The 13,466-nt window shown below is 32.6% G+C and overlaps 1 protein-coding gene across 16 annotated transcripts in view; it reads right to left on the bottom strand.

Annotated features, from left to right (window-relative positions):
• ZNF280D (zinc finger protein 280D) overlaps nt 1-13,466 on the bottom strand; it is a 327,277-nt gene that overhangs the window by 21,616 nt on the left and 292,195 nt on the right. For 15 of the 16 annotated variants that reach the window (XM_045059258.1, XM_011282887.4, XM_045059257.1 and 12 more), the window contains one exon: nt 11,474-11,519. In XM_045059258.1, the coding sequence (XP_044915193.1) occupies nt 11,474-11,519 (46 nt within the window). Of the gene's footprint in view, nt 1-11,473; nt 11,520-12,319; nt 12,357-13,466 lie in introns of those variants that run through there. The other variant, XM_045059268.1, reaches the window with a different exon arrangement.

Below are 13,466 nucleotides of genomic sequence, written 5' to 3'. Positions count from 1 at the left end.
ATTAACCAACTCCCAAAATATATCCTTTCTACAATACTGAAAAAGATAATCATATTTGAATTCATAGATGCTGTACAATTATATCAAATTATGATTATGAGCTGAGCAAGGCACAAATTTGGCATAATTATTTTGGGGGAGAAATATTGGATTGTATACCCTTGTATACATCTGACATACCTGCTCCATTATCATATACCTGGCCAGGACAATTTTTATATAAATATGATCTCTTTTAACTTATTGATAATTTCATAAGCTAGACCATATTGAGTTTTTCTTTAAAATGAAAAGTTTTTTTTAAGATATAATTGTCCAGTTTTTCCTTTTGTTTCAATCAAGTCAAATAAAGCTCTCCTCTTTAAATGACATTATTCTTAATGTAAATAATCAGGCACATTCATTCATAATGGAGTATATCTGGTTTCCAAAGAGCAAGGAAACATTTTGCTTTTTTTTATTCTTCATGGTATTTCAGATTTAACATGATTTGCTAACAGCATTATACGTTTTTTAAAATTTTACTAGACAAATAAAGCATAGAAGCCTTTTAATGATTAGTTATATGATGAGGAGTTCCTGTAAGTTCAAGTGATTTATAAACATTCCAGCATTTGGACTTCCAAGAGTTTCCTATGCCCATCTAAGAAATAAATAATTTTTGCACAAAACATACATTTAAAATCACTGACATATATTTTAACACATTCTGTAAAGCATCATCTATTAAACTATCAGTGAATATATGTTTAAAAATACTTCCATTTTTAAGGGGCACCTGGGTGGTTCAGTTGGTTAAGCATCTGACTCTTGGTTTTGGCTCAGGTTGATCTCACAGGACATGAGATCGAGCCCCAGGTCAGGCTATGCAATGATGGGGTAGAGCCTGTTTGGGATTCTCTCTCCCTCTCCCCTGCTCATATGTGCTCGCTCGCTCTCTCTCTCTCTCTCTCTTTAATAAATAAACTGAAAAAAAATACTAACATTTTAAAAGCATCAAGATGAAACATGGAATTTTTGTGATCACAAATTCTTTTTCAAATTTTAGAAAAATTTGAAAGCATTTTTTTGGTTACAAAAATTTAATTCTGTTGTGAGACACCTGGGTGGCTCAGTTGGTTAAGCATGACTCTTGATTTCAGCTCAGGTCATGATCTCATGGTTTGTGAGATTGAGCCCTGCAGTGGGCCCTGTGCTGACAGCACAGAGCCTGCTTGGGATTCTCTCTCTCCCTCCCTGCACCTCCCTCACTCATGCTCTCACTCACACTTTCAAAATAAATAAATAAACATTAAAAAGAAAAGAGAAAAAAAGATCCAACTTTTGAAAATTGTTGCTCATGATGTAAAACAGATACTCCAAAATCTGCATGTTGAATAGGCCCATGCTCTATTAAAAGCATTTTGATTTTATTAGAAATATGTGGCGACAATGAAGAATTAATAAATTTATTTCAAAAGGCATCTTCTTATTTTCTTGCTGATGCTTAAGAAATCTAGCTTCTGAGACTTCCAACATTTCATTTTCTTTATCATTTTCTTCACATTTCAAAGAGAAATTTCAAAGAGAAATTCTTTATTTAACTCTGAATTTCATAGTAATTCGATTCTAATAGTATCAATCAACATTAAAGACTATAATTTTCAGCCACTGGAATATTGTGTTTTTCCACCCTAACTTGTTACAATGCCCTATAATTCTGATCAAGTTGTGTATGTGTTTTTCCCTATGCACCACTTGACTTTTTAGGTGCCATATTTGTTTTAAGAAATTTTTGGTATACATTTTAAATATATTTATTTTAATTAGTACATTCAGCTAAACATAACAAACATTTATTTAATTAATTTTTTAAATGTTTATTTATTTTTGAGAGAGAGACAGACTGGGAGTGGGGGAAGGGCAGAGAGAGAGGGGGACACAGAATCCGAAGCAGGCTGCAGGCTCTGAGCTGTCAGCACAGAGCCCAACGTGGGGCTCGAACTCACAAACCGTGAGATCATGACCTGAGCTGAAGTCGGATGCTTAACCAACTGAGCCACCCAGACACCCCAACATTTAATTAATTTATATAAATTAAAATATATAACAACCAAATAGGTGTACATAAACATTCATATGAAAAATATAAAGAGTTAATGATTACAAACAATAGAAAATTACATACCAGGAGAATCAGATAAAATGTCAAGACAGAGGAATTTATCCCAAATGAAAGAACAAGATAAGGTCACAGCCAGAGTTAAGTGAAAGAGATATAAGTAACATGCCTGATGGAGAATTTAAAGCAACAATCATAATGACCACTCACTGGAATTGAGAAAAGAATAGAAGACATCAGGATGACTCATACCACAGAGATAAAAAAGTTAAAAAAACCAATCAGAGATGAAGAATGCAATTAATGAGATTAGAAACAGGCTTGATGCAAGGAACAGCAGGCTGGAATAAGCAGAGGAACAAATTAGTGATATGGAAGACAAAATAATGGAAAAATAATGAAGCTAAACAAAAAAGAGAAAGAATTGTGGAACATGAGAATAGACTTAGGGAACTCAGTGACTCCATAAACATAATAATATTCATATTATAGGAGTTCCAGAAGAAGGAAAAAGAGTGAAGGGGGCACAAAATTTATTTCAGGAAATGATAGCTGAAAACTTCCTTAATCTGGGAAAGAAATAGACATCCAGATCAAGGAGGCACAGAGAAATCCCATCAAAATCAACAAAAGCAGGCAACACCAACACATATTGTAACTACATTTGCAAAATACAGTGATAAAGAAAAAAAATCTTAAGAGCAGCAAGACAAAAGAAGTCCTTGACTTACAAGAGAACACCCATAGGTTAGCTGGAGATTTCTCAACAGAAATTTGGCAAGCCAGAAGGGAGTGGCATGATATATTCAAAGTGATAAATGGGAAAAATGTGCAGCCAAGAATACTCTATCCAGGAAGGCTATCATTCAGAATGGAAGGAGAGATAGAGTTTCCTAGGTAAACAAAAACTAAAGCAGTTCGTGACCACTAACATGGCCCCACAGCCCTGCAAGAAATATTAAAGGGGACTCTTTGAGTGGAAAGGAAAGACCAAAAATGACAAAGGCAAGAAAGGAACAGAGAAAATCTCCAGAAACAATAACAAAACAAGTAATAAATCAGGACTAAATACACAGTTATCATAACTACTCTGAATGTAAATGGACTAAATCCTCCAATTAAAAGACATAGTGTGTCAGAATGGATAAACAAAACAAGACCCATCCATATGCTGCCTGCGAGACTCATTTTACACCTAAAGACACCTGCAAATTTAAAGTGAGAGGATGGAGAAACACTTATCACACAAATGGATGTCAAAAGGAAGCTGGAGTAGCAATACTTATATTGGATGAACGAGACTTCAAAACAAAGACTTTAACAAATGATGAAGAAGACACTACATTATAATAAAGTGGACAATCCAAAAAGGAGATCTAACAATTGTAAATGTTAATGCACCCAACATGAAAGCATCCAAATATATAAAACAATTAATAACAAACATAAAGGAACTAATTAATAATAATACAATAATAGTAGTAGACATAAACATCCCACTTACAACAATGGACAGATCATGTAAGCAGAAAATCAACAAGGAAACAATGACTTTGAATGACACACTGGACCATATGGACTTAAGAGATATATTCACAACATTGCATCCTAAAGCAGAATACACATTCTTTTCAAGTGCACATGGGCAATTCTCCAAAACAGATCACAGACTAGATAACAAATCAGGCCTCAACAAGCACAAAAAGACTGAGATCATGTCATGCATATTTTCTGACCACAATGCTATGAAACTTGAAATCAACCACACGAAAAAATTTGGAAAGACCACAAATATGTGGAAGTTAAACAACCTGTTACTAAACAATGAATGAGTCAACAAGGAAATCAAAGAAGAAATAAAAATAATACATGGGAAAAAATGAAAATGAAAACAATGGTCTAAAACCTTTGGGATGCAACAAAAGCTATGATAAGAGGGAAGTATACAGCAATAGAGACCTACCTTAAGCAAAAATACCTCAAATAAACAAACTAATATTACACCTAAAGGAGTTAGAAAAAGAAGAATAAATAAAGCCTAAAGCCAACAGAAAGAAGGAAATAATAAAGATTAGAACAGAAATGATAAACTAAAAAAACAATACATCAATGAAACCAGGAGCCAGTTCTTTGAAAAAAAATCAATAAAATTGATAAACCTCTAGCCAGACTTATCAAAAAGAAAAGAGAAAGGATCCAAATAAATAAAATCACAAATGAGAGAGGAGAAATAATAACCAACACCACAGAAATACAAACAATTATAAGAGAATATTATGAAAAACTATACGCCAACAAACTAGACAACCTGGAAGAAATGGATAAAGTCCTAGAAACATATAAACTACTAAAACTGAAACAGGAAGAAATAGAAAACTTGAACAGAACAATAACCAGGAAAGAAGTTGAATCAGTAATCAAAAAATTCCCAACAAACAAAAGTTCAGGACTCAATGGCTTCACAGGAGAATTCTACCAAACATTTAAAGAAGAGCTGATACCTACTGTGCTCAAACTATTCCAAAAAATGGGAAAGGAAGGAAAGCTTCCAAATCTATTGTATGAGGCCAGAATTACCCGGATAACAAATCCAGACAAAGACTCCACTAAAAAAGAGAGCTAAAGGCCAATACCTCGATAAACACGAATGCAAAAATTCTCAATAAAATACTAAAAAACTGAATCTAACAATACATTTAAAAACACATTCCCCACGATCAAGGAGGATTTATTCCTGGATTGCAAGGTGGCTCAATATTTACAAATCAATCAATGTGATACATAATAATAATAATTATTATAAACATAATCATAATAAACTTCATATCAACAAAATAAATTCCATATATGAAAACCACACAACTAATATCATACTGAACAGGGAAAAACTGAGCTTTTCCTCTATAGTCAGGAATAAGACAGGGATGTTCACTGTCACCATTACTATTTAACAGTACTGGAAATCCTACACCCAGCAGATGACAAAAGGAAATAAAAGGCATCCAAATTAGCAAAAAAAAAATTCAACCTTTCTTTATTTGCAGATGACATGATACTCTATATAGAGTATCCATATAGAAAATATATACTCTATACTCTATATAGAAAATCCATAAGACTACACTAAAAAATTGCTAGAACTGATACATGAATTCAGTAAAATTTCAGGATTAATGTGCGAAAATCTGTTGCATTTCCTTTTTTTAGTGTTTATTAATTAATTAATTTATTTATTTATTTATTTATTTATTTATTTTGAGAGAGAGCATGCGAGTGGAGGAGGAGCAGAGAAAGAGAGGGAGAGAGAGAATCCCAAGCAGGCTCCATGCTGACAGTGGGAGCTCAATCCCACAAACCATGAGATCATGACCTGAGCTGAAATCAAGAGTCAGATGCTTAACCCACTGAGCCACCCAAGCACCGCACACAGAAATCTGATGTGTTTCTATACATAACAATGAAACAGCACAAGGAGAAATTAAGGAATCAATCCCATTTACAATTGCACCAAAAATAATAACATACCTAGAAATAAAACTAACCAAAGAGGTAAAAAACCTGTCCTCTGAAAACTATAAAATGCCAATTAAAGAAACTGAAGATGACAAAAACACAAGGAGAGACATTCCATGCTCATGGATTGGAAGAACAAATACTGTTAAAGTGTCAATACTACCCAAAGCAATCTACACATTTAGTGCAATCTCTAATAAAATACCAACAGCATTTTTCACAGAGCTAGAACAAACAATCCTAAAATTTGAATGGAACCACAAAAGATGCTGAATAGCCAAAGCAATCCTAAAAAGAAAAGCAAAGCTGTAAGCATCACAATTCCAGATTTCCAGTTATATTATAAAGCTGTAGTGACCAAGACAATATGGTACTGGCACAAAAACAAACACATAGATCAATGGAATAGAACAGAGAACCCAGAAATGAACCCACAACTATATGGTTAATTAATCTTCAACAAAGCAGGAAAGAATAATCAATGGGAAAAAGCCCCTTCAACAAATGGTGCTGGAAAAACTGGACAGCAATATGGAAAAAAATGAACCTGGACCACTTTCTTAAGAAACACTATAAACAGGGGCGCCTGGGTGGCGCAGTCGGTTAAGTGCCCAACTTCAGCCAAGTCACGATCTCACGGTCCGTGGGTTCGAGCCCCGCGTCAGGCTCTGGGCTGATGGCTCAGAGCCTGGAGCCTGTTTCCGATTCTGTGTCTCCCTCTCTCTCTGCCCCTCCCCCGTTCATGCTCTGTCTCTCTCTGTCCCAAAAATAAATAAACGTTGAAAAAAAAATAAATAAATAAAGTTAATCATTTGTTATGACCTAGGAAAAGATGATCTCTTTCCATGTTTAAATATCATGGTAGATATGAGCCTTCTGAAGAATTTAGGCTTTCAGAAAAATACCGTTGAAGATCACTGCCTGAAATTATATGATATGCATATTAAGAATGTGGTACTATCATATTCTTATTTACAGAGATTTGAATTTTTAAAAAAATTTTTTTAGGGGCGCCTGGGTGGCACAGTCGGTTAAGTGTCCGACTTCAGCCAGGTCACGATCTCGCGGTCCGTGAGTTCGAGCCCCACATCAGGCTCTGGGCTGATGGCTCAGAGCCTGGAGCCTGTCTCCGATTCTGTGTCTCCCTCTCTCTCTGCCCCTTCCCCGTTCATGCTCTGTCTCTCTCTGTCCCAAAAATAAATAAACGTTGAAAAAAAAATTTAAAAAAATAAAAAAAAATAAAAAAAAAGAAACACCATAAACAAAAATAAATTCAAAATGGATGAAAGACTTTATGTGATACACGAAAAAATAAAAATTCTCATGAACACAGGCAGTAACCTCTTTGACATCAGCCTTAGCAACTTCTTTCTAGATCGATCTCCTGAGGCAAGGGAAACAAAAGCAAAAATAAACTACTGGGACTTCATCAAAATAAAAATCTTCTGTACAGCTAAGGAAACAACCAACAAAACTAAAAGACAACCTACAGAATGGGAGAAGATATTTTCACATGACATTGCCAATAAAGGGTTAGGATCCAAAATCTATAAAGAACTTATAAAACTTAACACCCAAAAAACAAATCACCCAATTCAAAAATGAGCAGAAGACATGAATAAATATTTTTCCAAAGAAGACATACAGATGGCCAAAAGATGCTCAACCTCACTGATCATCAGGGAAATACAAAACAAAACTACAATGAGGTATCACTGCATATCTGTCAGAATGGCTAAAATCAACAACACAAGAAATGAGGTGTTAGAGAAGATGTGGCTTGCACTATTGATGAAAATGCAAACTGGTGCAACCACTGTGGAAAACAGTGTGGAGGTTTCTCAAAAAGTTAAAAACAGAACTACCCTACCATCCAGCAATTGCACTGCTAGGTATTTACCAAGAATACAAAATACTAATTCAAAGGGATACATGTACCCCAATCTTGAGATTGGGGTTATTATCTACATTATCTACATTATCTACAATAGCCAAATTATGGAAACAGTCCAAATGTCCATCGGCTGATGAATGTTTAAAGAAGATGTAGTATTACTCAGCCATAAAAAAAGAATGAAATTCTTGTCATTTGCAATGGCATGGACAGAGCTAGAGAATATTATGCTAAGCGAAATAAGTCAGTCAGAGAAAGACAACACAATATGATTTCACTCATATATGGAATTTAGGAAAAAAAAAGAAATGAGCAAAGTGAAAACGAAGAGATATGCAAACCAAGAAACAGACTCTTAACGACAGAGAACAAATTGATGGTTACCAGAAGGGAGGTGGAGGGGATGGGTAAAATAGGTGATGGGGAACAGGGAGTGAGTGCACTTGCTGTGATGATCACTGGTTGTGGTATGAAGTGTTGAATCAGTATATTGTACACCTGAAACTAATATTATACTATATGTTAACTAACGGGAATTTAAATAAAAACTTAGAAAAAAAAGGCATCTCTACCTGATTCTTCTTACTCCCTACCTACATTATAATGAAACTCCACTAACCCTCAAATTGGAGGGGAAGATTCATGGTATACATACAGTTATAGAACAATAGCAGTAGACTGTTGAGCATACAGAATACAAATAGTTGTGTAACAGAGGCTATGTTAGAAGCCACTAAATCATAATTCCAACTATAATCTAGTATAGATAGGAAAGGAACTAACTTTCAAAGAGAAAATGTAAAACTACAGAATGAAAAAGAGTGATACCAGGAAAATATTATCTGGGCATGATAACATCATCTAATCAAAATCTTGAAGATTAATTCAACCTATCCATCCTATCACAGGTGTACCTAAAATAAATACTTGCATCTATTCAAAGAACTATCCACATCACATTATACTTGAAAGACATACCTGGACCAAGATTGTTCTATGTAGCCTTCCATTCAATATGATTGCCTTTAACTCTGATGATGGCTTGCTGAATTTTTAGTATAAGGTTTTTTTCTTTTAACAAAAAATAAATTTAAGAAATTTGGTTTATGTATAAAAGGCTGGTTTCATTTGACACAGATGAAACAGGGCAATCAAAGGAAAGTAAGAGTTCAAAGATTTATTCTAGTCAAGTATGAATGTATCAGAAAATAATCAGTAGATGACGTGATGAAAATATGGATTCATATTCATATGGATTCATAAATTTTCTTCATGCCTCTACATACTGGAAAGAAGATGGGCAAACTCTGTTGTCCCCACGGCACAGAGACCAACTGTGGCTAGGGGATGGAAGAAAAAATTCCTAATCTCAAGACCCAGAACACAGCCATCTTAAGAGTGAGGCAAAACCAGAATACAGAACATCACCCCACGCTCCACCACCCACCTCCAGGCTAGCAAACACCAAATAACAAACAACAGCACTACTGCTGAAAAAAAGGCAACAGTGTAGAGAGAGAAAGACACACCCTCTAAGACTCAGTGTCACAAGGACTAAAGCTGAGTGTGAAACAAGGATATTGAGGGAAGAAACCTCCAGTGATATAACTCCCACCCTAACCACAAAGAAATACCAGAGGAATTGAACCTGTAGTATGTTAAGGGTAACCATGGCAACAAGAAAGCTACAACCCAGTTCAACTCACTATTAAGTGAAACAAAATTCCATAGTAATGACTTAACATAAGAAAAGGTACACCTATTTTCAGATATATATACACTATTTATCTTAGTCCTAGATATAATTTCTTGCTTTTAACCAAACATGATATAACACCAAAAAAAAGCAATGGGAAAAAATGGACTGTAAGGAGACAAAGCAATCAGTAGAACCAGACTTATAAATGACCCAGCTATTGGAACTATCAGACAGAAAATTTTAAATTACTATTATTAGTATGTTAAATCCTTTGGTAAAAAAGGAGGACAACATGCATGACCAGAATGGGAATTTTAGCAGAGGGTCAGAAACTGCAAAAATCAATGCAAATGCTAGGAAAACAACAACTACAGCAACAAATGACAGGGATGAAAAATACCTTTGATGAGCTCATCAGCAGACCTGATACACTGAAAAAGTGAATCAGTGAAACTGAATAAAGGTCAATAGGTAGAAACTACCCACACTAAAACACAAAAAAAGTGTGTGTGGGGTAGGGTGGAGACTAAAACAAGGCATCTAAGAACAGGGACAAACATCAAATGGTATAGTATTTAGGAAACTGAAGTAGAAGATACAGGACAGCACAGAGGAAATTGAAATCCCAAAAGTAGAAGATTCAGGACAGCTCAGAGAACACCAATCAGGGTAAATGTCCCAAATAAATAAACAACTAGATAAACATAAATAAACATATGTACGATCCAGAATAAGATACATCATGCTCAAACTGATGAGAACTATAGATAAAATAAAGATAAAATCTTAAGGACAACCAAAAAATTTATATATATATATATATATATACACACACACACATATGTATGCATATATATACATATATATACACATATATATGCATATATATACATATATATACGCATATATATGCATATATATATACATATATATATAAAAGATCAAAATTCAGTAAGACATTCTGTCAGAAAATATGTAAACGAAGAGATAATAAAATGATTCTACACTCACCAAAAAATATCTTTCAAAAATGAAAAATATAGATATTTTTAAATGAAAAAAGCACAGAAGAATTAATTACCAGTAGATCTGCAACATAAAATATATCAAAGGAAGTTGTTTATGCAAAAAGAATGTAATACTAGACAGAAATGGGGAGCTAACAAAGAAACAACGAGCATTGGGCATGGTAAAAACAGCGGTGAATATGAAACTTTTTTTTAGAATTTTTAACTGCTCTAAAAAAATAACTATCTAAAAAACAGTAACACTGTACTTTGTCTTTATAACCTGTATAAAAGTAAAATATATGGCAATAATAGAAAAAAAAGAACTCACAAACTATTAACATCAGGAATGAACAAGAGGATTATCACTGCAGACCTTACAGACATTAAAAGAATAAGGAAATAGTACAAACAACTCTACACAGATAAATTCAACATTAAAAACTACAACTACCAAAACTCACTCAAGAATAATCATATAATCAAAAAAATCCCATGTCTATGAAACTTATTTGTAGTTAAAAACGTTTCAAACAGAAGGAAACTTTCTGTGGTATAAAAGAAAGCTGCTTGGAAGAAGGCGGCTAATTCTTTCTAGGTCTCACTAACTCTACAAGACAAGAAATGCTGTTCCAAACATAAATGCTGAACCTGCCTCACTTCATTACACTCAGAAGGAGACATGTAATATTTTGTAATATTAAAAATAATGACATCAAAAGAACAAGTACTTGAGCAAAACTATTTCTATACACATCCAGTAGACTGCCTAGTAAATAACATTTATATGATAATCCTGAGTGTTATATTAAGAGTACCAGTTTAAGATACGTAAACACATTTAATAAGTAGCTAAAACATAAAATATTTCTATTTTAAAAACTAGTTAAATCTTTTAAAAAATCCCAGAAAATATAATCATCTGGAAAGATTAGTATTCCAAACTGTCAAATCTTTGAGGTTTTACTGATTTCAGGATTTTTATATCATAAATTTATCTCCATTAACTCACTAGTTGAACTAAACAACAGGCAAGTGAAATATGTGATGCCTTTGTAAAAACAAAAACACCTTATTAGAGTTACATATTTTTATTATCTAAAGACAAACAAAAAACAAATCTCAATTTTTTTCCCTGATAATATGCCATATGCCAATAATTATTGATGTACACACAATGAATTGAAATGTCTGAAAAATTAAACCAATAATACTTTCAAATGTATAAACCTTTAAAGTACAAATAAAACAAAATTTACCTCAGACACAGGCTCTTGTTCCTTAGTGGGAGCTTCATTTTTTAATCTTGAAAACAAAATAAGTATTGAATATTTTATATTTACAATGGAAAAATATGAGACAGTTCTTTTTTGCATGTTTAAAATAATTAAAATGTAAATCTAAACTAAAGTAGATTTGTAAATGACTTCTATAAATGTTTTAAGGGAAAAATAAAATGCACAAAATAAACAGATTCAATAAATGTGCTAAATAAATTAATACAGACATGTATTTCCTTCTTTTCTAAAGTTAAGAGCACTTATGAAATTTTCTCTATGTTAAATACAATGATAAATAAAGGACATAATATATTAGTAAAACAATTTCAAAAAAGGAAATACTTTTCATTTAAAAAATGAAAGCACGTTTTATGCCTCATATATAAATATGCATGAGTATTTACTATTATAGGGTTTAAAAAGGGAGAAAAGAGAAAGAGAAATTTTATCTATTATGAAATTCAATGTAATGCTATTTTGATATCTATTATAATTAAAGTGGCAAACTCACAGAAATAATTTAGAATTCTGAAGGATATAGTCTCTTAAGAGCCTTCATAAGCATAGCTCAAATAGTAACTATAAATTTTTAAACTTGGCTTCTAGAAATAAAAAACTAATTGTAACTTATTACAACATTCAGAAAGGCATATACCATCTATAAAATCTTTTGAAATAATTTAATATAAAAGCTAGCTTTCCCAAAAGATCTTTTACAAACTGCTGATAACTCAATATTATTTGCTGATATTATATATTAAACTCAATTATAAACCATATAAGTTGAGTGCCTACCTGATCTAAAATGCCATTAATACATAGTAAGGTGAATTCATTATTTTATGAAGGCTTACAGTTATACCTAAAAGGTTAATACATTTAACATAAGCAACAGTTATACTGACTTAAATTTCATGTACACAAATGAAGACATATAATAGGATAGAAATGTCAAATATCCTAAAAGCTACTCTCATGGTTAGTGAAATACAGCTGGTGTACATACATCCTTTTCTTTCTCCATTCTCTGTAGTCAAACTGAAAAAAGTGGGTTGATAAAGGCTAATAATTTACTAGATATTAACAATAATTTGTGTAAAATTACTTATCTATATTTTAATTATTACATGAGATTGCAAACCATTGGAAATTGAGCATGTTTTTTTTGCTCTTTTACTCTGTTAGTAGTGTATTACAATAATTTATAACTAATTTACTAAACAAATTTAAGCAAATAAAACTTGCAGAAATATTGACAAAATGCATAAATGTCAATCATTTTGGGAGTCAAAGATTTTGTAATTCTTGAAAGTGTTTAACTGTGAAAAACAATATTCATACAGATGAAATTTCAAGTGTTTAGTCTAACTTCATTGCTTTAATGATTTATACAGGAAAATGCTAGTCTTAAGAATAATATCTACAAAATAGTAAGAAAATATGAGACCTTAGTATGAAGAAACAAAAAGTAAACAGTGGACTAATGAAATTTTAAAGTAAATTTGAATAGGAATGCCTGGGTGGCTCAGTTGGTTAAGTGTCTGACTCTCAGTTTTGGCTCAGGTCATAATCACACCATTCATTAGAGTGAGTCCACGTTGCTTTGGATTCTCTCTTTTTCCCTCTGCCTCTCCCCCTTTAGCACACTCATGTGCATATACTCTCTCAAAAATAAATAAATTTTAAAAATCTTTAAAATAAATTTGTATATTACAACTGATTTTTATTTCTAAGCAGTTAATATTTTAAACTCAGTTTGAAAAGCCGTGCAACAAACTACTCAAAGTAGTTTAAAAATATTTTATAAAAGAATTTTCCTTCTCAGCTTATTACTGAAATATTATCAAAGATCAACCTTACATTCTTACAAAAGAAACTTTACTATGCTTATCATTTTCACATATGGCTGTTCTAATGAACGGATTTTATGCAACAATTAAAATGAAAGCCAATAAGCATGTGTTACTATTAT

The sequence above is a fragment of the Felis catus genome, chromosome B3 (assembly GCF_018350175.1).
Source record: "Felis catus isolate Fca126 chromosome B3, F.catus_Fca126_mat1.0, whole genome shotgun sequence".
NCBI lineage: Eukaryota > Metazoa > Chordata > Mammalia > Carnivora > Felidae > Felis > Felis catus.
The sequence above is the reverse complement of the archived record's forward strand: the minus strand, read 5'-3'. Positions and strand labels throughout refer to the sequence as shown.